Here is a 25,026-nt window from a genome sequence, read left to right on the forward strand (position 1 = left end):
ACTCTCAAATAGTTGAGGGTACAAATGTTAAGTCTTGGCGAGATATGTAGTGAAATCCGCAGTAGTTGCTAACACTCGCAGTTGGAGTATTATTGTAGAAAAGCTCTAAAGAAACAGTTATAGTGTCATCAGTGATGCATACCATAGTATAGCTTGACATGAGGCTTAAGGAACAGGCAAAAGTGGTTAAGGGAATATGTACCCAGATTTAATAGTCAACAGCAATAACCATTTGAAGTAGATAACTCCTAAGACAACAAGTCAAGTGTGTTGCCAAACACATTGACATTAAGTTATATGTTGTAAAGGAAAAAAATCCAGAATTATTTTGAAAGCATTGAGCATATAAGTACCAAGCAAGTACTTGCGGATCCGCTTACCAAAGGCTAATCACCCAGTGCGTTCAGAGAACACACAGTCGACATGGGTTTACGGGAAAGCCTATGATTTCTGGATACTAAGGGCCTAGTTGAGAATCTGTTTCAAAACAGAGATATGCATTGTAGTTGTTTAATCTAATGGCAACTGACCGTGACGATGAGGCACGCTCTATGTACAGATCTACGATGGAATGGGAAAAAGATAAAGTAAGTTAAGTTTAAGTCATAAGGTGAGATCAAGGGGGAGAATGTTAGATTGATCTCCACCAGTTGGTCCAACGACCAATTGGGCCCTTGATCCGCGCCCTAATCAGAGGCGTCCAACCATTCTCCTGGATGATAGGCCCCTGTCGCGCAGCACAATAAATAGGAGGTGGGGGTTGGGGCTCGAAATACGAGGTTCACCGTAGCCGTCAGCGCCCCACCATGTCCTCTAGTCCGATCTAGAATGGCGCACTTTAAGCGACGGGAAGCACCATTGTCTTCGCCGCCACCACTGGACCGTGTCTCCACGTCGCTGTTACCTCGGCGGCGACGCCATGGCCACGACTGCCCTTTTGATGAGATATATCAGTAAGTCATCCCATCTAAGTTAAGTCTTACCCACTTATCTATGCACCTAGAGGTTCTATTATATCTATCAACACGGACAGAAACACAAGCTGACTGTCAACTCGTCGCCTGTTCACCACTAACCACCCCCATCAATCAGAGCTCAGATGCTCGACACGCGTACTGACGATGACCAGAGGATGCAGCTGAGAAATGCACGCAGGTGTACTGACGATGAACACAGGATGCAACACGCAAATGAAGAGTATATAGCACCAGGCACCCCAGTTCAGCAATGTTAGGACTAAAAGTCTAAAACTTTCGAACTGATCGAACAGTGCAGGACGTCAAGCCATTTATGAAGGTTGGTACATGAATAAAAACCCACACACAAGGGCTCAATAACAGTGGCGCTAACGACAGACTCAACAGATTTGGACGGCATTCATGATCCCTCTTGGGACGAACAATCGTAATATTGTCCACGTGATCTGATAATATCAACCTTATCAATCAAGCAGTAAACCCCAGGACCAGGAAGGCCCATATACATAATAGTATCATCCTGTTTATCAGGAATGACAAAAAGGTAGTAAGAGATACCCAATGTTTGTGGTCACTCTGGGCTTGGAAGGCTGCAACTTATATATTCACAGTAATAATGTTACAAGTAACCAACCGAGGTCACTATTTTACACAAGGTGTACAAACATGTCCACGCCTGCAAGATGCAAGGAACTGCTCTACAAAAAAAAATACAATTCGCGAGTGCGATATTGAACCGATCAAACCGAGCTTCAATGCGCTTGTGCATGATAGCGACCCGTGACGGCCAAGATCCGAAACAACTGCCGACTGGCAGCTTCGTTGGAGTTCATGGGATTTGGCAGAATTTAAGGATCCCACTACGTGATGGGTTGTCCATCCTGAGGGGGTAGACGACCAATATCTTGCTGCTTGTTAATGGAGTGTGGAGACCACAGAGCGACTGTTCACCGTTAATCATTCACGCGATGCTTCTAGCTAGTTGCTCAAATCTCTGGGTAATGACTTGCTGGTTTCTGCCCGTGTATATGCCAAGCAAGGACTGCAGGGCAGAGGAGAGCATAACTTTCTGAGTCACGTTTGGGCTGAAACCATCCTCACCATTTATGGCCTCCGTTGGCAAGGGCTGGTGCTCATTATTATTGAATGATGTGCATAATGATTTCAGCCAGTCTTCTAGAAACGACGCTTTCTGCTCAGGTCAGGTGGCGGATGAGTTAGCTTGGGTAATAGGCCAATAGATCCATCAGACTACTAGAGAACAGTTGCAGCAGTCAATATTACATATTTAGACCATAGAAGAATTTGCAGTACACAGCAAATCTACATGGAGCAGGAAGCACCTTACATTACTTTTTTATTCCTGCATGGATTATGGAGTGTTCCGTTTATGCATATGTTACAAAAGCTACAGTACACTGATATACCTGTACATCTAAGTGATTCGGACACATTAGGCGCACCTTACAATCCACTAGTCATCAGACCAAGACAAAATATAGAATAGTACTTATTCTGTTTGTTGTTTAGCAAGTATTGCAATGGTATTATCATCATATGCTTTCATTTCCAGGACATATAATATTATTTATTTCTGTTTGTTGTTTAGCAAGTATTGCAATGGCATTATCATCATGTGCTTTCATTTCCAGGACTTGATAATAGTAAACAGACTCAAGTACTCAACTTATGTGCTCTATGCTTGACGAGCCCATAAACTTATCTGCAATATCATTTTTACCTGAGTGACAATTGCCACTAAGAATATTGTTCCATATGAGACTTATAAATAAAATAAAACACACACTAATATACATGGTATAAAGGAGAAATCCTTACCTTTGTAAGAAAATCTTTCAGGCTTGGATCATCATTTGGTGACACAAAACTAAGCAAATGAAGAGCAGTAAATGCAAGCTGTAAAAAAGAATAGAGCAAGAGCTTCAACAATGCTGCCGAATAAGTAAGTCACTATATGAGCATCAATGACACTAACCTGCTTCTCAAGGTTGTCTTTCTGTTTGAAATTTGAAGGTAATGATGAATTGTTTGAATTCAATGACTCGAGAGCATGCACAAGGCCTCGAACAACATCTGGAAATGAGCTACCGTAATCTGTAAAGAAGAGAGAGGATAAGCTCCAGCAGCTTGATGGATGTAGTGGTGGGATGTGCACAGTCAGGAATCAGGAAACTGCTATTACTAATGTCCAATAAAGACGATTTGAGTTTTGGAATGTTAATGATCGAGGCACAAGTTTTACAGTACATATACGTGGGTAGATGCAGAATCTCAAAATTGTGGGAACAACGCTTCAAGTCCAGGAATGTCATGGTATTTCCAAAATGTGGAAAGCCAATACATTATAAGGTGGAAAATAGAAGTCAGGGGACTAACCAAGCCTTGACACTGGCACTGCTAGAGCAACAGCTGCATGCATCTTTATCTTATAGTTGTTGGAGTCACGGATTAGAAGTAGAAGTATGCTATAAACACTAGATGCCCTGTTAAACAGAATAATTGAAGATCAGAATCATCAAATATTAATAAGTTCAAGCATATACCAAGATATTACCATGATTGACAGGTTTTGCAAATAAGACAAACATGAACAGATAAGAAACTATGTGAAATCTAAATGCCTATGAAGTGATAGTCATAAGTGTGAATCACAGGTAGTCAATCAAAAGATTCTGCTGCGTGGTATCAGTTACACCCAGTGTTTTCTGCTGTGACTTGCGCTCGTGCCATAGGCAACTAGGGACCCATTAGTGCTATAGGCCATAATATGGAAAATGAGAATTTTTAGAGAAAGCGACCCTGAGGCATGGCTTGCTCCTGCATGGCAAATTTGGGTGCAAACCAAAAAAAACCTAGTCGTCTGAAGCAATTGGATGAACAAGGTTTTACTCTGTGCACAAATACGTACCAAGGCATGTCTTGAAGTCTCAAGGTATCATTCATGAACAAGTTGCTAAGGGCATGGCAAACATTCCATTGGACCTATACAAAAGACATGTCAAAGTGCAGCCAGTTATTCACCTCAAGAATCTTAACATTCCACAATGAATTCTACCATCCCATAAATTAGATAAAGATATATACTTTTTTTGCTAAATGTATAACAACCTATATTTTTCACTTCTTTATGGCAAAATAATACATGTGACAAAGGGGAGAAATCCTTCACTTCCCATTTAATGAGGTATTCCTCCTAAGGATGATAACAAGGAGGCAAAGTTGCATATTTTTTTCTCTAGACTTAAAACACAAGAAAATGACTCAGAAATTAGGCTAGTGCTTAAACTGTTAAGTAAAACTATTTCTTGTAGTACCTTTACATTCCCAGTTGTCACACAAGACACCAAAGCCTGCACCATTCTTTCGAGCCACACCGGATCTCCATAAAAAACTGAATCACTGTTACTAAAATCTTAAAATTGTGAGTTGGAGTAACCAGCAATAAGAATAGTGATTGATCCATACAGAATGTTCTGCTACCTTGGGTCATTTATTGTGGCAGCCTGGTAATTGAATCTGATAAATCTTGAAAGATAACCAAGAGCTCTAACAGCGTTTGATTTTACCTAAATGAAAATCAAAACAACTCTTTTCACCACGCATACAAGCAGCTTTGATTAGTTTACTTGTTTCACAGCTTTGATTAGTTTACTTGTTTCACAATGAACATCGATCTCCAATTATCTCTGTATTCCTTGTGGCTAAAACTGACAATCTGGTATGGATGCTGCCGAACAAACATAAACAAAATACATAAATTGGCTAAAGCAATCTTACTTTTTCACTATCTTTGGCCAGACGCAAAGCAACTTCAACCAAAAGAGATATGCTTGATTTGTTCAGTACACCTACACTTGACAAAAGATAATAAATGCATAAGCATGCTTTATTGGCATATACACTGGCACTGTAACCATCAAAATGAAATATGTACCTGCATAGGGATCTGTATGCACTTCCAATGCTCTAAAACGAATACAAGAACAGAGATTTGCCAAAGCCCATGCAGCAGTGACACGAACATAAATATTAACATTTACAGGTAAGCATAACTGAGAGAGAGGGAAAGGGAGGGAAGAAAGGCAGGGAGATCATACTGGAGTTGATGAATTATGTGTATTGAACTCAATGGCATCTATGAACTTTCCTGGTAGGCTAGAGCTGCATGAGAAAACAGTGCATCACGCACTATTAAGTAGCTTCACAAAAATGCTTTGAGTTTAGCATTTTTTTAGGAGAGGCTGCAATGCAATCACATTTGTGAAAATTACCTTGACAATATCTGAGGAAAACATGCAACAATGCCAATAGCTCGACACGCAGCTGATCTTACACTAGGAACCATGTCATTTAATGCCGCATGAACCTAGACAAGAACATTTCAATACAAATATACAATGTTTCTGAACAGGGTAAGAAAACACAATCAGATACAGAAATAGACTAATGAGATTCCTGACTTACAGATGAGGAGGTCACATAGTCTCTTTTATTTTCTGGCAGGGAGAAGAATACATCAGAAGTCATGCCAGCAAAGCATGTGAGGGATGCTGTCCTGACCTAGAAATAAACAGATACTTTATCAGTCCAGGGAAAACACAAACAAATAGGTCCTAGTGCACATCTAGCTTTCTAAGAAGTCAATCAATCCTAAGCTTGATTAAGTTTATAAAAAAAATAGTATCAACATTTATGTTTACAAATAGGTTTATATGAAAATATATTTCATGATTAATCTAATGATACTTATTTTGTATCAATAATGTTAGTCTTTTTTGTATAGATATGGTCAAACTTGAAATTGGTCGATTGCTTGGAAAACAAGATGTGCACTCTTTTTGAGAAGTAGGGAGTATAAACAATAGCATATGCACGATGTCCATTCAACACTTTGATGATTATAAATTAGCTGGCTTCTGTAGGTTAAGTGGCAGCCATTTGTTGCCATTCTGCTTCATTAAGTTAGGAACATAGCATCAATAACTTAGACTATTGATAGACAATGAAATCTCATGGATGTTTTACTGCAAATAACAAAAGAAAATGCAGAATACAGGTTCTAGAGTGGTAAAATACCATAGCAGAGCCATGGGATAATCCCTGAGGGAGATGAGTCTCTATCACCTCGATCCAACGGCTAGTTCCAAGTGTTATGTCCAAAGAGCAATTCTGTGATGATCCAGCAGCTTCCATTTCAAAGTGAGGTGCAGACTTAATAGTTTTATTTATGGTACAATCAGAAATTTGCTGAATATCCAGCAATCTGCATTCTTTGATGTCATCTGCTCCTTTGAATCCAGATGAAACACGCAGACATTCATCCATTACCTGAAAGGGAGGGTGGAAATCTTAACCATATATAAATGTATAAATGATAAAAAGGTTATTTACAGTACATCCATCACTAAAAGGAAATGGTCTACTCACACTACTGACTCAATATCTATGTCAATAATAGCATACCAATACATAAAAAATGGAAAAGGATAAAGCACCAGTACATGCTGCATAAAGCAATCAAGTTCATAAGAACATGAGCATGAAAATTATACAAGCATAGACACAATGCAAACAATGGAAGTCTAATGTTGGACGAAAAAGCTTGTGTATACATACAACTTTGCGTGTTATATCATATGTAGATTAATACAACTTAAAGGTTGATAGTAGCGCAACATCCATAGTTTATCGTGCTTTCCTAAAGGAGTTAGGGTTGAAGTTCAGAAATGCACAGCGGACACAAAATGTGATATAGCACAAAAGTACAGATTGTTAAGCAATATCACAGAAAACATTACCTTTATTCCAGCCACAAGACATCTTTCCTTGATTGATGATTCTTCTTTGGGTCCAGGAGGCCCAAAGTTAGCATCATACTTTTGGTCTTCAAAGCTTTGTATTTGCAACAAATTAAGAACGTTGTCTCGAAGTTTTTCCCAAATCATGTTTGCACAGCTTGGGTAGTTGTGAACCGCTGATCTCAGCACCTGAGCACACATAAAAGGTGGATGAATTATGGACAAGAATGTCGACTTGTATGCAAAGACAACTAATATACATATGGAAAAATGCATTTTTGTAATTTGCGATAAGCCCTACAAGGATGCTGGTGCACAGCAATTTATTCCTATGGATAAAGCCCACATGCATAGGAAATTTATGTTATGGTATCTCGATTGGTGGTCCATATGTTCTTATTCATCATGCCTGGACTTGTATCTTCAGTTGATGCAACAGGTGGTTGTCGAATGAAATATCATCATTTAAATTGTACAAGCATGGAAAGGACAGAATGTTACTTTTATTTAAAAAAAGGATGAAGCTCAACTTTCCTGAAAGCCCATTAAAATCAAAAATACAAACAAGATAACCAGCATACAACTTAGAAGGATGATACAATAGTTTTCAACAGCGCCAGTGGTTATAATAATAAGACCATAATATAGGAAAAGCTTATAACAAGGGGGCCCGGAGTAGAGGGGAGGGAGCGAGCGACACTTAGCAATGGAAATACATGATATGTCAACAGTCAAGTCTGTCAGACAGTTACTGGACAAACAAATGCAAAAGCAATCTGTAAGATTCACTGGATCAGAATGACAACTTGCCTGGAAAGCTCCATGTCTAACACTGTAATACATTTCCTCCTCTATACAATGAAGAAGAATAGCTATAACATTTAATTCTTCCTGATCATGTGATGGTCCTGAAAAGCCCATATTGATACAAAATGTGATAGCTTAGTACTTTTCAAACCCTTTTGAATAAGAACAGCTTTGCTTGCCTTTTAAGAAGACAATACAGTATATTTGTGCAGTATAAATGATGAAAAATGAGAAAACCAAGGAAGAATATTATTTAAATTCAGGATTATAAGGCCTAACCAACACAGCAATCCTCAGTGAGAACCACAAAGACATCCAAAGTTGGTGGCACTTTTGAAAATGCTGTCTCCAAGCAACTTAGAACATTAACCTGTTGTGCACTCATGTAAGGAACAGAGCACCCAAGACCACTGGTTCTTCAATAAAGGAATTAACCAAAAAAAAAAAAACTAACCAGCAAGGCATAATGTTCAGTCTTGTTTGAGTGCTTGTCCAGTATTCTACTGCACAATACTTTAATGACTGTTGGCAACAACTCCTTTGGCATCCGAGTGTACCTGTTCGTCTAACATATTATTAATTATACAAAATCGAGTAGAGAAAATAGAAAACAGGCGTGTCAAGATCATACGGTGTAGCAGATATCAAAAGAATGAGAACTCTGAACAATGCCACAAGCAAAGTAGCTTGAGTTTCACGCTGTATCAAGTATAGTGCTCCTGCAAATCAGAGGGAGCCAAAAATGTAAAATGCAAAACTTCAACAGATCTCTTACAAAGTGGAGGGATCTAGTTAATTGATCACAGATGGATAGGAGAAATGGCTGAACAAAAATATTCAAGTTCCACCAAAATAAAGGGACAAAATGCTGGGATTTTAGTGCTCAGCCGCAGAAATGAGGCTATGGATAACTTAAGTACTTAAATAAGTTAATAGTGGTAGTGATAGTGATATGAAAGATCTGTTCTAGAGTGCTTTTTGGCGTGAGAGCTCATATTTTTTTTAAAGTGGATAACATAAGTATCTGGAACTTGTGGGCCCAAAAAGACATCTAATCTGGTGTGGCCCATTGTTCCTAGTCATAACAAAAGTTTCAGCTCAGATGAGTACACCGTCACTGCTCACAAATTGGATCAGGCAAGTTCAGACCAGAAGCAAATTACTGGAGATGTTCAGAAGACTTCAACCAGAGTTTACTGTGTACTGAGGTTGGGCATCAACAAGCTTAATGTAGCAACCCGTATTTGCTTTATGCTATTAAGCTCATGCAGTCATGAGACTTGTGACCCTGACACCCGGTTACTGTGTTTTTCTTTGAGACATACCTCTTCTAACTGTTTTAGCTTGTGTAACAGATGCCGGACAGGTTTGGGAGCCAAGAGGAACATAAGAATTAGAATGGTACGTAAACAGATGCCGAACCAGGAAATTGAGACCAGGCACCACTGAGTTTCTCCTGATTATTCTTTCCTTGATTCCAAAGAGATGACCAGTTGGCATATAGATATAATAGATGCAAGGTAATCTTTGGCCTAACGACTTTGGGGTCATGAGTTCATGACCCAGCATCCCAGCAAACTAACAGCCCTATCTATCTGACCTGGCGTGTAGAAGCTATGACCTGACAACTAATAGGGGTTGTTTACTTGTTTTCCATAAAAAAGTAATAGAGGTCGCACAAAATCCTGCTGCTACAGTGGTGCTCCTTGGGCACATACAACCAGCCCAGTCAGCATGTCATGACAGCTTGAGCTGAGCATAGTTGGTATTAGGTAATGGTGCAATCAATTACTTTAGGATATGATTTTCTATTTGGAGCAACAGTTGTCAACCACAATCTCCGGTGGTAAAAAAAAGTCCAAGATATTATAGTATTGGATTCTGAAAATATCAGTAACTCCCCTACCTGTATGCAGTTGCATCAATATTTGACCAAGTGAGGAAGATAATGTGGTGAAAGATCCACGCTTGGACGACTCCTTGTACTCTGCAACTTGTATCAAAACTAATGCTTGCCCTTCCAGCATGGTAGCAATGGTTGATGCTGCCTCAACACGTACCTGTGCATATTTAATTCAGGCCATATAGATAATGTACATGAGAGTTTCTAAACTGAAAATTAACAATTTGATGTGACTATAAATTGCATGTTCCATCAAATTCGAAAGACGGTGAAAGATATTTAAATTGAGAAAGTATCATATAGAGAAATTCCATAGTGCCTGCCCACTCGGTCAAACATAGGAATCACATTCAGACTAAGTTTGCTGTACAAAATTACATCTATTTCGACGGAGGAGATCAAGGAAAGGTGAATGCAAAGTAAAGTTTGGATTAAGTGCATCATTTATCAATTTGGTTACTGCATTAGAATTTCCTTTTTCCATAAAGCACATAAGTCATAATGGCATTACGGCAAATAAATGCCTTCATTCGCACAGTTCAAGGAAAGCACAGCTTTGTCAAATGCAGAATAACTAGAAAAAAAGATTGTATAATGATGATTATGGGCAAATTTGAGAAACTTCAAATCAGGATATAAATATGTAATTGAAGACTTGTACCTTTGTTATAGGATCAAAAAGCAAGCATGTCATCAGAGTTGCTTGATATTTCCTGTACAAGCAACAAAAAGTAACATCAGATGATGTTAAGGTGTGAGAAAAGCTGTAGTGTTGTATGAGGAAAAGTTTACCTTTGCTGGAGAACATCATTCTCAGGCAAAAGTATTGGCCATTGTGAAGTAAGTAACTTTGGATCAGCACGGCAGATATCCTAAAAGAGGTGAGAACAGGATAGTGAGATGGTTACTTCAACAATATGAGCATGTTGAAATATTTGATGTTGCATTCGATATTTGATATCTCATATGGCATAACTTCAGGAAGAAAATGACATCAATTAGTGGAACTATGCAGATGCCATCGTAAGATGAGCTATCAAATGATCATTTTTTGAGCTCCACAATTTAATTTAATTTGTAAAATAAAAATCAAATCATAAGTTTTTTGAATTGCCATAGGGGAGTTAAGTTGCCCAGGTTATCTAATAGGTCAGACAATTTGCCTTCTGAAATCAGTAGATACCTATTAAAGGGTACCACCATCCCTTCATATATTCAATAAAAGAAACAACCATCCTAAAAGTTAACTATGAAGGACATATCCCATGATATTTAACTCCACTATACAGCTCAACCTAAGCTGTACAAATGCATAAGGAAAATTTGACTAATGGATGTATCAGAACTAAGAAGGGAAGCACGATTCAAAGCATATGTGTAGCTACATACCTGTACACAAAGGATGGCAGCTAATCTAGCCTTTGAACTCCGGAAGCGGTCTCCACTTTTTGCATAACCATCACTATCACTCAGGTCTGAGTCTGATGAGCTTATATCATACCGAGAATATTCACTATCTGAATTTCGACCTTCCAGTGAATCATTCTCTCCTCCATCCTTGTTCCTCAAATGAGGTGGTCTATATCGTCCATGTGAAGCTCTGGGTTTTGAATCTGTTCTAGTTTCTTTTGGAGCTAGTGTAGGAGGTGAAGATGACCTCAGCCCATATATGAAAAATATTTGCAGATTTGCCACAAACCCTGCAACCTTGAAGTTTTATGGACATTGTTACAATCAGAAAATACATGTAGAAATTTTATTTAAATGAGAGGACTAAAGTTTTATTTTATACTTACATGCCCTAAAAGTGGTCCTTTGGGATCCGCAAGAACCAAATGTAGACAACGAAGAAAGGAAGTATAAAATCTGTTAAATTGGTGAGGTTAGATTTGAATTTACCATTCATTCAATTCACTCTGATCTGTAATCCATGAAATAATAAAAGTACTAACCTTGACATGACGCTACTCTCTATAACAAGATTCCTTGCTGTGACAAAATCCATAACTTTCCTCAAGACCTAGAAAGTACAAAACTGGAGTTTGGGTTAAAACAGAAGGCCAGCGCACACATTGATAATAAAAAAACTCAATTCAAGCCACAGAACAGATGTGCAATGTGGATCAGGCAGTGCTTGATGTGTTAGCATGTAACAGTGCCAAACATCAGCAGAAGTCTAGGTGATCAGTCACAGATGAAGCTCTAAACCATTGATGACGGTTGTGTAATAAATTCTACATTCTTGCAAATTTCTTTTGCTGTGGTACTTGTTCGGTCACTCAATGCCCCCATGTCATAGCACCAAGCAGAACAACAAAAAGATAAGATCAAAAATCACTAACCTCAATGACAGACTGCCACAGATTTTCTGTCATATTTGATGCAACCTTAATCAGTATATCTTCCACCATGGAAAATGCAGATATCTTCATATCCCAAATATTGGAATTTTTACTATTCACAGATCCAGAATTGCGGGAAGAAATGCCAGTGGCATTTGCTGGTTTATCAGAGATGTTCAGTTCGGCTTGCAAGTATGATACAATCGAGACGAGCACTGTTAGTGAATGTGAACTTTCAGTTAATGAAACGCTTCTTCCATAATCCCTGCTCCAGAACCTGGCCATCAAGAACAGAAAGCATTTAGGAGCAATATAAAGATCATACTCCCTGATGACATTTGAATTAATTATGAATGCAGTAACTTTAGTATCACATACATACAGTAGAACTAAAGGCATTTTCCTTTTCTCCAACGTGTAGGATAAGTGCACATCACTAAAGGCAGATTTTTCAAGAACCATTGAAAGGATTGGAAAATAATAATAATATTAATAATAATAATAAAATTGTCAAAGGCTGTATGGCCCCACCCTTGCTTCTCACTTTTGGCAATTACACCAGCATTTCAGGATTGATGCAGATTATCACTTTCAGTATTAAATTTGGCATTTTGCCTCTCTGAACTTTTAATGTAGCCTGACTCATTCGCCACTATGCCCTAAAATTGGCATTTGTTTCCTCTTGATTGAACAATATGGGTGCTAAATTGCTGAAACTTGAGGTGCATGAGGTAATTTGCATCAAATTAAAAGTATGGATGGAACTGCCAAAATCTATTCATGGGGGTCTGGAGTATCAGGCAAGTACAGGTGGTGCAGCACAATTTCTTTAAGTAGCCATAGAGGTTTGCTTATCTGGAATAAAGGGAAGAACTTCAGCCAAAAAAAGAAGGGCTATGATAGCAAATTCATCATTTAAAAGTCCTTTAGGTAAGGGTATGTTATATTGGTATAGTTATAAATGTAGAAGTCGTTGTGCTGACTGTTGATAGAAGCAAGAAAGAATCAGAAATTTTTATGTCACTGAAGGTTCAGTCTGTACATGAATAACTAGCAAGAAAACAGGCCATTTCTTCTTAATTCAAAGAGCACAAGTGCAGGAACAGCTTCTCCAGTAGTATTTTATAATAAACAAAACCTAACCTGAGGATATGTAAACATTCAGATGTTGTATTCAATGCAGCTGTCCTACTAGAGAGGCCCTTCATGCATGCGCCCTCAATCGAGCATTTGACAAGTATGTCAAGAAACTTCAACATTGCAAGCCAACCAGAAGAGTCAATCTCCATATTTGTTTTGCACATGACATCATAAATCTGCAAAAGTACATTTTTTCATGAAAATTAATGCACAGATTTTTTTTCAGTTTATCCAAAACGTATAGATCTCACACTGATAGAATATTTGAATCTTATCAGTAGCCTAACCCAATATGATTGGACTAAAAAAATACATGGTGAAACTGAATCGAACCACATTATCCTTATTGATCATCACAGAACACAGCCGATCTACAGTTATATAGACACTATAATAGTCGGTACATATGCATTCCACCATGTCCTGCCATTGACACCTATAATAGGTCGACCGTTGCCACCTATAATAGGTCGACCGAGCGGAAGCGCAGAACCATTACCAGGTGGCAGACACCGCGCAGCGCGTCGTCGGCGCCGGGCCAAGACGCCACCGCCGCGGCCGTGTCAGCGAGGAACGCCACATCCGAGCCCACCTGCACAGAGAGGCGAAACGCCACAGCGAGTGAGATCGAGCCGAGCCAAAGCGGGGCGGAGACAGAGGGGATCAGGAGCCGCACCTCGTGAGGGGAGAGCGCGGCGGCGGACGCGGCGAGCGAGGGCGTGGCCGGGGAGAGGAGGACGCGGCGGAGGAGCTCGAGGAGGGCCGTGGGCGAGGGCGAGGCGAGGGACTCGTCGCGGAGGGTGAGCAGCGCGGTGCGCCACGGACGCGCGCCGCCTCCGGAGGTCGAGGCGGAGGCCATCATCGGCCGCCGCCGCCGCCGGTGAAGTCGCGGGCTTTGCTTTGGCCTTGGGTTTGGGTTTGGTGGCCGAAACGCACGTAGAGGAGGGAGCCTGGGAGCGGGATTCTTCGCGTCCGAACGGCCGGACGGAAGACGTCCGCCGAACAGCTCTCCCGCCCACTTTTCCCACCGAAAGCCCCGTTCTATATTCAATCCAAAGTGGTACCGTACGTCTGTACACATCGGAGCCCGACGCGTTCAGGTGTCAGGGTCCCACGCAGCAGCCAGTCCCGTGTCCATTTTTTTTCTTCGCACTGTGCATCAGCGATGCCCTCGCACTATGAGAAACCTGGAGACCTGGAGTATTACCTCTCGAATAAAAAAGAAATATGGAGTATTTACGTGAGATCTGCCTCTTTTTTCTTTTCTTTTCTTTCTTTTTCCTTATTTATTTTTTCTGCATCAAATTATTTTCATTTTCTTTTTGTTTTATGTGATTTTTTATCATTCTTTTCATTTTCTATAATTTTATCATTCTTTTTTTATTATTTTTCCTTTTCATTTTCGTGCTTTCAGTTTATTTAATTATTTTTTGTTTTATGTGAATTATTACTATTCTTTTCATATTTGAATTCTTTATCTTTCTTTTATTCCTTTTTTCTTTTCCAGTAATTAATTAATTTGTTTGTTATTTTATTTTTGTTTTATGTTTCATTCTTTTTTGTTTTTCTTTTCTTTTTTTCTCTTTTGCCTTGATGTTTTCTATAGGTTTTTTTACCTTTTTATTTTACTCTAATTAATTAATTTCTTTTAATGTTTACTTTTTAATTTTTCTGTATTTAATGAGATGTTGTGATGTTCACATAGTATAAAATAATGTTTTATGATGTATTTTGTGATGCTCTATATAATGTTCTTAGATGTATTTTGTGATGTTCACGTGGAGGGAGTATATGATTTCTATGATATTTTTGTGATGTTGATGTGGCATACATGTGATGTTCTAGGATGTATTTTTGTGATGTTCATGCAATATACATGTGATGTTCTATAATTAATTTTGGTGATGTTCACGTGGTATACAGTGATGTTCCATAATATTTTTTATGATGTTCACGTGGTATACACGTGATGTTCCACAATGTTTTTTTATGTTCACGTGGTATACATGTGATGTTCTACGATGTATTTACTGATGTTCATATAATATACATGTGATGTTCTATGATGTTTTTTATGTTTATATGGTATACATGTGATGTTTTATGATGTATTTTATGATACCCGTATAGTATATTCGCGTAGCATACAATGATGTTTATGATGCGTTTTGTCATGTTCACGTGATATACATACGATGTTCTATGATGTATTTTGTAATGTTCACACGGTATACTTGTGATGTTTTATGATGTATTTTTTGTGATGTTCACGCGGTGTAATGCTCTATGATGTATCTTACAATATTCATATTGTATGAATATGATGTTCTACGATTATTTTTGAGTATCTATATAGTACTCGTGAGGTGTTCTAACATCAACTATCGCGCTGAAGCCCTCAATGGTGATGGAGTGGAAGGTGGTTGCATGGCGCATATTTCTACCAATGCAGTGCTTTTTTTATTCTTTTATTTTAATTTTATTTTATTTTGTATTGCATTTTTCTTTTCTGTGTTTATTATTTTAAAATTTATTTTTTTCATTTGTCATTTTATTTATATTTTTTTCCTTCTCGCTTCTATTTTCTTTTTTTCTTTTTTTTGAATTTGTCTGTGTTACATCACGTATCAAAATATTTACCTTTGCTTAACTGTCTAGATGATTTGACGTACTTTTTACATTTGTCTAGGTTACATCACATACAAGAGTATTTGACTTTGCTAAACTACATAAATAATTTTGTACATTTGTGATGTGTCTTCTACATTTATCTATATCACATCACATACCACATCATTTGCCTTAATTATAAAAATATTTAGTATATTTGTCACTTGTATTATGTATTTGTTATGTTATATTATTCTTTTATATTTATCTATTTCTGTATTTTCATAAATCTGTCATTTATTTTTTCTATATTTAGTTCTGTTATAGATATTATAATACAAATTGCATGAATCTATAATTTTTTCTCCTAGATCTAGAATGTGTTCCTTTAAACTGAGAACACTTTTCTCGTGAAGACAGAACATTGTTTTCTTAAACTAGAACATTGCATCCGCTCAATAAAAATTATTCCATATTATATAAAAATATTCATTAATAAAATTTTATCTAAACATATCTAAGTGATATCTTGTTTTGAAGATTTTATTATAAGAAATATAATGGTGCAATCGGAATTTAATTTAGAATCTCAGTTTGGCTAATATGATATTTTTAACTTTTAAAAAAGTTTCATGAACGATGATGTCAGCCGATTTGGATTTTTGCATGGCTCCATGCACGAGTAATACACGATGGTTTCTAATCAGTTATGAAGTTGTCCAGTATTCAGCCCACCCGTGCGCGTGTTGGCTGAGTGGCTAAATTTTGTTTGGCCGTGGCTCGTCGTAAACAATCATAAATTTTCAGTCGGAATAATATTTTTTTCTCACACAAACTAATCAGTATTATTTCTTCACGAACCAACGACCAGTCAACCGAACACGCTGTTAATCATTGGCGTGGGACCTTCAAGCGCTGGCGGGAACGCATGGGCGGGGAGGCAGGCGTGGGACCTACGAGCGCGGGCGGGAACGCGTGGGCAGGAAAATCTGTCGGGCGTCAGGCTATGGTCCGCCCGCCCGGACCTTAGCAGGCCCCGCCTGGGAGAGCGACCGTTTGAGCTCCTACTGGTCGGAAGCAGCGCTCCGACATCCACCCTGCAATCCTTTTTCTTTTTGGCCCATGCGGCCCGCGGCCCATGATGTAACTTCCAAAAACACGATCTCTCGCTGCCGTGAAGGGTTTGGCATGGATTGTATGACAGAATCAATATTTTACAAATCTTGCCGCAGCCTACTCCTTATATGATCATGTCAGCATCTGCTTGAGTTGCCGATCTCCAAAGCGATCTCAACCAGAAATTCTGCATATGCAATGGTAGCATCAGATCTTGTATCACAGGGAATGTTTCCCATACGCACACAGGGTAGATGCAATTCACCATCTGAGCTAATTCTTTTTCTCCAACGCATAAAAGAGCTGTGTCTCTTTATATTAAAGAGGCAAGCGTTTCCAAGTAATTCAAAGTACTCTCAATCTCCTAGTAGATATTACAGACATCAACTCACATCACTTCATGTGACAATGTACATTGATGCCGATGCAATGCCCACATATTTAAATAAATCAAGTGAGGTCTCATTCCACACACAATTACAACATCATTTAACAAATTTGAAAGCATGACATTGAAAATAAAAGTTACACAAAACGTACAGTTGGCCGTGATTTTGGTTCAAGAGAAATGACACAGGAACAGCACCTTTACTGTATGATGACAGTGCTGAGGTCGAATTATTTTGTATGAACGATAAAACACCGTGGTATGTTGGCATTTCAGTCGATCATTCTATTCTTGAACATTTAGGACATATTTGCCTTGTGCTCTTTTCAGTTCATCTAGTATCAACTTGGTAGTCCCTTCTACTTGGCCATCAACGGTCATGATGACATCGTGGATGCTTTCAAGTTTGTCCATGCCATGAAGACCTTCCAACCTTTTGAAACGCAATTCAAGCCTTTCGAGAGCTGACATGGCCCCTTCTGAAAAATTGAGAGATGGCAGATGCGGAATGAAGATGCGAAGCAGCTTTAGCTTAAGGAACCCTCCAGCCGGCACAAAGATCTCACCCCGGTAGTTGGATTTGTTCTTCACAAGAATGGCTGTTATATCAGGATCATGTTTTGCTGCACAGACTGAAAAGGTGAGGGAAAACAATGTCCTCAACTTGCTAAGGAGCTTCAGAGTGTCTGTATGTAGAGCTGTTGCTGAAAGGTTTAATTTAACAAGCTTGCCGAGATCTGGGAGCCATTTTGGAATTTTGACCAACCTGCCAGATAGCTCAAGAGCTGTCAGGTATGCTGGTGGGGAGTCCATGGCGTCCAGCAGAATAAGGAACTCAGATGATTCGACATCAACGATGAGACTTTGGAGATAATAGCCGCTGAGGTACTGGATGGAGGAGATTAATTCCTTCAACATGTGGTCACTCTTTTTTTTGGAGGCCACATTCTGATCACTGATTGGGAGCTTGTAAATGGCCAGCTTCCTGAGTCCAGTAAAATGGTTAAGTTCAGATGCAGTATTTGTTCCCTCAGCAATCTCAATCCCTGACAACACGTGCAAGGTCTTTGCTGTCCCCTTGATCTCTCTGGGCACCTTCAGGGCCGTCCTTGTTCCCTTGTCTCCACCAAGTATGTTTCTGATTCGTTCCAGCTGACCTACAGATGGCGGCAGCACACAAACTTTGGTCTCTCTTACATCCAGGGTTTCCATGTACTTGAGATCCCCAATGTTGGAGGGTAATTTCTTAACATCTGTTCCTCGGAGGCTGAGGTACTTGAGTAGGGTCATTTTACATATGTCCGAGACACTGAAACGATTCTCATTGAATCCGCCACAGCCTTCGAGGTCCAGTACCTGCACAATTCCAGCCTTGAATGATTTGAGATGCAGGTGGTCCAGGCTCCCAAACACCGTGAGTGATCGGACATGAGATAAGTTCATGCGATCTGTTTCCTTTGCACGCTTGGAGTCAGTGCTGTGGAGGGCCAGCCTGCGGACCTTGTTGCTTCGTGTTGGCATGAACCACTGGCTGCCAACCACAGTGGCAAAATTCTCGTCGCTTGCCTTGGAGATGATGTACTCGAGAACCATGTCATGGACTTGACATCTCTTTACCTTCCCATCGCTGCTATGCTCTACGGGCCGTATTATCTTCCTCTCCACGAGTTGGTTGAAGCATGTCTCTGCAACATCCTCCACACTCAGCCCCTGCTTCTCACTGACAAAGCCTTCCGCTATCCATCGCCTGATCAGCCGCTTCCTTCCAATCTTGCGGCCCGTAGGGAATAGGCACAGATACAGAGAACAAGTCTTTAGATCACCCGGCAAAGCAGTGTAGCAGTAATTGACTAATACTACTGCAACAACAACAACCACCACCACCACCACAACAACAACAAAGCCTTTAAATCTCAAACAAATTAGGGTAGGCTAGAGTTGAAATCCAGCAGAAGCAATCAAGGTTCAGACACGTGAATAACTATTTTTCAAGCACTCCTATCTAAGGCTAAGTCTTTAAGTATATTTCATCCTTTCAAGTCTCCTTTTATTGCCTCAACCTAAGTCAACTTCGGTCTCCCTTTGCCTATATTCCATCCTTTCAAGTCTCCTTTTATTGTCTCAATCTAAGTCAACTTCGGTCTCCATTTGTCTCTCTTCACGTTACTATCTTGATTTAGGATTCCACTACGCACCGGTGCCTCTGGAGGTCTCCGTTAATTGGCTCTCTACAGTGAACCCCGCTGCTGACAACGACCTTGTTGGCAGTGACATCCCGAGTGGGCAGACAGATAGTTAACTGCTACTTCCTTTGTCCTAAAAAATGATTGTAACTTTAAATCTGGTTGAAGTCAAATTATTTTAAATTTTACTATGTTTATAGAAAATATAATATTAAAATTATGATTCTAAATAGATAGACTATGAAAACATATTCCATTTTAATGCTACTTATTCGATATCATGACTATCAGTAAATTCTTTTGTAAAAATTTGATCAAACTAAAGATAAATTGACTAAGCACTATAGCTACAATTACACTCTTTTTTGGAATAGAGGGAGTACATCATTATTCATATTCATATGGTGCTCCTCTAAGAGTTCTCCTATCCAACTTTTTTAGGTTTACAGTTGTAGGATCGATTCACATTAGAATAGGCTTTAGAGGGGATCGAATGATTGCAGAAGCCAAAAATAAATTTTAACACTTCCTCCAAGCACCAAATCTATAAGTCTCGTTTAAAGTTCTAGACAGAATACTATGCCTCCACTAAAAATAATCTCGGAAAAAACATCCATAGCTCCGGTTGAGAAAAAAAATTATATGCAAAGGCGCCGCACAATATCTTTAATGCGACACATGATCAACACGTGTGCACACAGGAATGCCCTTGTTGCAGTCTTGCAGATCATCTGTGTGAGAGAGCAATCCCTGAGTGCTCGGCTGGTCGTTCGCCCAAGGACGAATGTGTGTTGAGTTCAAGATGCCATGCAGAGATCATTGGAGTGGTGTTGAACGGAAGCCGGATGCGACACAACTGCGGAGAATTTTTTTTTCCTCTGAATGACCTCAAACTTTTACAAATTAAAGTAAATGAAAATTTGAACTAACCCAACTGGAATCATGTCAATCGGAGGTCTAGAACTCGAGATGGTGATGAGAATTAATCAAAACCTAACTTCGAGATTAAACAAAAAAATGTAAAAGATTAGTCAATCAAATTTCTCAGATCAATAACACGGTGCCCTAGCATAGTTTTAGGTGGATCAAAACAAATCTAAACTCGAGAACAAGAGATGAATCTAAAACCAAAATCCAGGCATGCAAAACGACAAGCAAAGAGTGGAGCCAGAGATTACTGATACATCAACTTGAGAGAATCAATCCTTATTGAATATGTGTCCAAAAAATGCATCACATAAGCATCGCACAAGGATTTTCTCTGAATCCCTATAAACCCTAAACAGAGCGCCGTCCTGCTGCCTGTTCTTCTCATCTTCTGTCCTGCCGTTTTCTAGGAAGATCTCTTCCGCCTTCTCCTTTTTATCGGCCGAGATCTCCCTCAGTCTTCTTTTTTATTGGCCGACAGCCCGACACCCAGGTCCGGCACCTGTTGCAACTCAGCCATGCCCGGGACCAAGCCAAATCCGGCTCCTGCATCTCGGTCACGTACCCAACCAGGTCACGGCACAACAGCACCAAACCGTGTCCATCTAGGACAGTACACCTTGTTTGGATGTCCATGCACCATGCATGTGCACATCTCCATGGACCTTGAAGCAACCGGTCCTTTTCTATCTTTTATATATACTCATAGTCCTTAACCACGTGTATAGTGATATATATACATGAATTTACATTCTACTGTAAATTTTACTTTGCAGAAGTAGATAGCGAGCCTGTATTCCCGGAAAATGATAGTGAGCTTGTTGGAATTGAGAAGCCACGTGAGGAAATCATCAAAATGCTAATGTGTGGCCAAGACACGGGCAAGAAACAATTACAAGTGGTGTCCATCTGTGGAATTGGAGGTTTAGGCAAGACGAGTATCGCCAAAGCAATCTACGAACAGATTAGAAATCAATTCGAATGTTGTGCTTTTGTTCTGGTGTCACAAAGACATGCAGATAACAAAGGGATCATCGAAGACATATTTGATCAAGTTGGACGTCCTTATCGCAGCTTCGAAGAAGATGTCAGTCAGCAACCCATTGAGCAACTTATCGCTCAACTCAAAGAATTCCTACAGGATAAAAGGTACAAATTATAGTATCTCTCATGCTATGGTACTCGAACTTGTTAAGTATATGAAGGCCCATCTAATATACGCCAATGTGGCCCTTCTAATATACGCCTATAAGGCTCTATGTATAGCCATCTCCACTAATGGAGTGATTATCTTCTCAAACATTTAAGGTTAGTATCGTGGATTCGATTCAGCGGGTGATTAGCGATCCAATCGGTTGGATCGATGCGTGTGACTTCGGTGATTTAGCACTCAAGACACAAAGGATCAATATTGACCCTGGACAGTGCATGTTCTTTCAGTGCTTGAAAACCTTCTGTAGAAACTTTAATTTTCACTGCCCAGCTATCAGCCTAGAGCCTAAGCTATGATGGTTGCCAACCCAACACCATCGGAGTTTTCCATGTATCAGGGTCTATATTAACCCTATTATCCGATGCTCTGCCAGGGACACCACTAGTTTTCCTGTGTTCTTGTGGAAAGCCCAAACGGCTCTCTTCCTTCGCGTCTCCTCATATCCGGGCTTCTTCTTCATGCATGTCTTCTAAGGTCTTCAATAGTGTTTTATGTCCTTGCTTGAGGTGTTGATCACTTGATCTTCACGTTGCCTTTGTCCACGTCCATCCTTGTATCCATAGGACTAAATACCTTGTATACTAGCAAACAATGTTAGTCCTATTGAATATTGATCATGTGTTACTCAATCACAAAAATCACAGATGACCCTAGCTATGTGCCATTTTTCTTACCTCACTCATTCGTGGCCAGATCTTGCATGGTCGGGGGTGCCCTCCCACCCTCCGGTGTAGTGGCCCTCTCAGGAGCGAGGACGGTGACAGTGACGTGGGGGCCAGGTCGATGATGGGAGCATGGGCAAGGCATGCATGGCTAGTTTTTAAATTTTTTTATTTGTTTTTCACCACCGGTTTGTGATGAACTCCACTTTTACTATCCACCTTTCACCGTCGGCGAGCAAAGCCGACGGTGATGAAGGGTTGAGGCCCGGCGGTTGAATTATTGTAGTAGTGCACCTTTGCGAACTGCTCGTTAATGGTGTGTTTTAGCGTCAACAATCCCATCTGTGCGAATGGTTGTAACGTGATGCTTTCTCGGGCTCACGGCTCCATGTTAATATAGCTAGGAACAGCCCCTAGCGTGGCGCTTACAACTTGTACAACAAGGATCTACTAACAACAAAAGATTACAACAGCTTGGGGTATATCCTATCCTATTTCTATGGAGCCGTATCCTTCTGTCTTGGGGAACAAACTAATCACGCCAACAACAGAAGCCAACGTGCCGTGCATCACCTGGAAATTCTGGTCTCACCTATCAGATATTCCAATCCCCCCCCATCACAACGCATCAGTGAGGTTGAGATTGTTTCTAAACAAGACAGTTTGCCTGATTGGGAGTGCTTTGGTGAAGCCATCGACAACTTGATCTGAGGTGCTGATGAATCGAACATCTAGACACTTGGATCCAACTTGTTCTCTTACAAAATGGTAGTCTATCTCAATGTGCTTTGTTCGAGCATGAAACACAGGATTAGCCAAGAGATACTTTGCGCCAATATTATCACACCATAAACGAGCTGCACAAGGATATGAAATACCTAATTCATCAAGTAACTTTCGTATCCACATTACCTCAGCAGTTGCATTGGCCAAAGCTTTGTACTCGGCTTCAGTACTTGACCTAGAAACCGTGGCCTGTTTCCTAGCACACCAAGACATAAGATTGCATCCCAAGAATACTGCAAAACCACCGGTCGACCTTCTATCATCTGGACAGCCTGCCCAATCTGCATCTGCAAAAAGCACTCACAAGCATTGAGTCAGACTTTCTAATCTTAAGGCCAAAACCGACGGTTCCCTTAATATATGTTAGAATCCTCTTCACAGCTTCCCAATGATCAGTTGTTGGTGAATGCAAGAACTAACAAACTTTATTGACTGAGAATGATATATCTGGTTTGGTTAACGTCAAATACTGCAGTGCACCTACAATACTTCTATACCTGGTGGAATCTTCATTTCCCAACTTTGTTCCACTGGTAACCGAAAGCTTCTCAGCTGTAGGTAATGGTGTGTGAACTGGCTTGCATAGCTGCATGTTGACCCTTTTTCAAAATATCGGTAGCATACCGTTCTTAAGTCACTAGCAACTCACCCTTCTTCCTCTGGGCCTGAATGTCTAAGAAGTATTGAAGCTCTCTGAGATCTTTGATGGCAAACTCTGTATCAAGATCATGCAGAAGAGCATCAACGGCCTCCTGAGAAGAGCTAGCCACAATGATGTCATCAACATACACAAGCATAAATATGACATGTCTCCCTTTTGATAGAAAAAGAGAGAGATATCTGCTTTCGATGGAATAAAGCCAAGACTCTGTAGTTTACACAACCGTGAATATCAGGCACGAGGTGCTTGCTTCAACTCATATAGAGCTTTGTCAAACTTGCACAAATAATGTGGCTTACCCTTGTCCTCATATCCAGGAGGCTGCCGCATATACACTACTTCTTCTAGAAAACCGTGTAAGAAGGCATTCTGAACATCAAGCTGTCTCAAACACCAGTTCCTGGACACAGCAAGTGATAGCACAAGTCGAATTGTAGCTTCTTTGACTACAGGACTAAAGGTATCCTTATAGTCAATACCATACCTCTGCTTAAACCCCTTGGCTACTAGGCGTGCCTTGTATCTATCTATCTTACCATCTGACCTTCTCTTGACTTTATAAACCCATTACAATCAATTATATTCTTCCCTTTCTGAGGTGGTACTAGATGCCAAGTCTTATTCTTTTGCAATGCCAAAAATTCAACATCCATAGCATTTTTCCAATTTTTGTCAACTAAAGCATGTTGTAAAGTATGGGGCTCTTCAGAAGTAGCAGCTAAGTGACCATATCGAATCGTACCATCGGTGTAGGTTTTTGGTTTCCAAATACCTTGTTGAAGCCGTGTAATGGGTCGTGGTGCAACAGCTAGTGCAGGCGACTCCGACGCAAAAGATCCGGGAGGCGCTCCACCAGAATCCGCCGCAGGAGATCCAGCGACAGCAGACTCCGGCACAGAAAATCCGGGCGGTGCTGTCGGCAGCGCAGTCGAGGAGGATCCCCCGCCCCCGTGCCCTCCAGTGTCAGAGCGGGATGACGCTAAGTCAGGACAGGTGGCGGAGACTGAGTGGAGAAGACCGGCGCGGAGGGGGCACCAGCGAGCGCGCGGTCGGACGGCAGCAGATAGTTGAAGATCTACTGGTCCTTAGCAACCCATGTTTCATAGTCGGGGTTGGAGATGAGCTCGTCCAGCTTCTCAAACGACTTGGGGATCTGCTTTGGCGGCACCGCTGCATCGGCATTGAGGAAGTGCGCGACTTGCGCACCACGAAGAGCAGAGAGGACTTGCACTTTCCACAGAGGAAAGTTGTTCTTGGCCAGCTTCTCCGTGACCAGACATCCGATCGGAGAGAACGATGCAGGAGGCGCGGAGGAGGAAGCCATCGAGAAGTTTGTGGACTAACCTAGCTCTGACACCATGTGCGAATGGCTGTAACGTGATGCTTTCTTAGGCTCACGGCTCCATGTTAATATAGCTAAGAACAACCCCTAGCGTGACGCTTACAACTTGTACAACAAGGATCTACTAACAACTAACTTACAGCAAAAAAA

General features: G+C 40.4%; 2 protein-coding genes across 2 annotated transcripts; both read right to left on the reverse strand.

Annotated features, from left to right (window-relative positions):
• Nucleotides 1-1,453: 1,453 nt before the first annotated feature.
• Nucleotides 1,454-13,985, reverse strand: LOC136501381 (uncharacterized). The gene is made up of 28 exons (XM_066496894.1): nt 13,665-13,985; nt 13,488-13,580; nt 12,992-13,164; nt 11,849-12,125; nt 11,459-11,526; nt 11,303-11,372; nt 10,896-11,213; nt 10,299-10,378; nt 10,168-10,219; nt 9,510-9,663; nt 8,235-8,322; nt 8,058-8,160; nt 7,883-7,973; nt 7,607-7,704; nt 6,797-6,985; nt 6,075-6,326; nt 5,463-5,558; nt 5,270-5,364; nt 5,097-5,159; nt 4,933-5,021; nt 4,776-4,846; nt 4,479-4,564; nt 4,313-4,403; nt 3,907-3,980; nt 3,375-3,481; nt 2,974-3,092; nt 2,817-2,894; nt 1,454-2,169 (listed from the first exon to the last, which is right to left on the reverse strand). Exons 1-28 carry the CDS (start codon nt 13,848-13,850, stop codon nt 1,939-1,941), a joined length of 3,492 nt encoding a protein of 1,163 aa, XP_066352991.1. The 5' UTR covers nt 13,851-13,985; the 3' UTR covers nt 1,454-1,938.
• A 3,402-nt stretch (nt 13,986-17,387) lies between these two features.
• On the reverse strand, nt 17,388-23,864 carry LOC136499497 (disease resistance protein PIK6-NP-like). Its single transcript, XM_066495128.1, has 4 exons — nt 23,834-23,864; nt 23,523-23,687; nt 23,000-23,160; nt 17,388-19,034 (listed from the first exon to the last, which is right to left on the reverse strand). Exons 1-4 carry the CDS (start codon nt 23,862-23,864, stop codon nt 17,388-17,390), a joined length of 2,004 nt encoding a protein of 667 aa, XP_066351225.1.
• Between the last annotated feature and the right edge of the window lie 1,162 nt (nt 23,865-25,026).

The sequence above is a fragment of the Miscanthus floridulus genome, chromosome 13 (genome assembly GCF_019320115.1).
Source record: "Miscanthus floridulus cultivar M001 chromosome 13, ASM1932011v1, whole genome shotgun sequence".
NCBI classification, from domain to species: Eukaryota; Viridiplantae; Streptophyta; class Magnoliopsida; order Poales; family Poaceae; genus Miscanthus; species Miscanthus floridulus.

Coding starts and splice junctions, on each gene's coding strand:
- LOC136501381 (XM_066496894.1), bottom strand. CDS start 13,850: ATGATGGCCTCCGCCTCGACCTCCGGAGGCGGCGCGCGTCCGTGGCGC. Junction 9,664..10,167: donor TTTTTGATCCTATAACAAAG/GTACAAGTCTTC, acceptor AAATATGCACAG/GTACGTGTTGAGGCAGCATC. Junction 5,365..5,462: donor ACTATGTGACCTCCTCATCT/GTAAGTCAGGAA, acceptor GTTCTTGTCTAG/GTTCATGCGGCATTAAATGA.
- LOC136499497 (XM_066495128.1), bottom strand. CDS start 23,864: ATGCGGCAGCCTCCTGGATATGAGGACAAGG. Junction 23,161..23,522: donor TCAGGCCCAGAGGAAGAAGG/GTGAGTTGCTAG, acceptor TGCTTTTTGCAG/ATGCAGATTGGGCAGGCTGT. Junction 19,035..22,999: donor TGGCCAATGCAACTGCTGAG/GTAATGTGGATA, acceptor TTTCAACTCTAG/CCTACCCTAATTTGTTTGAG.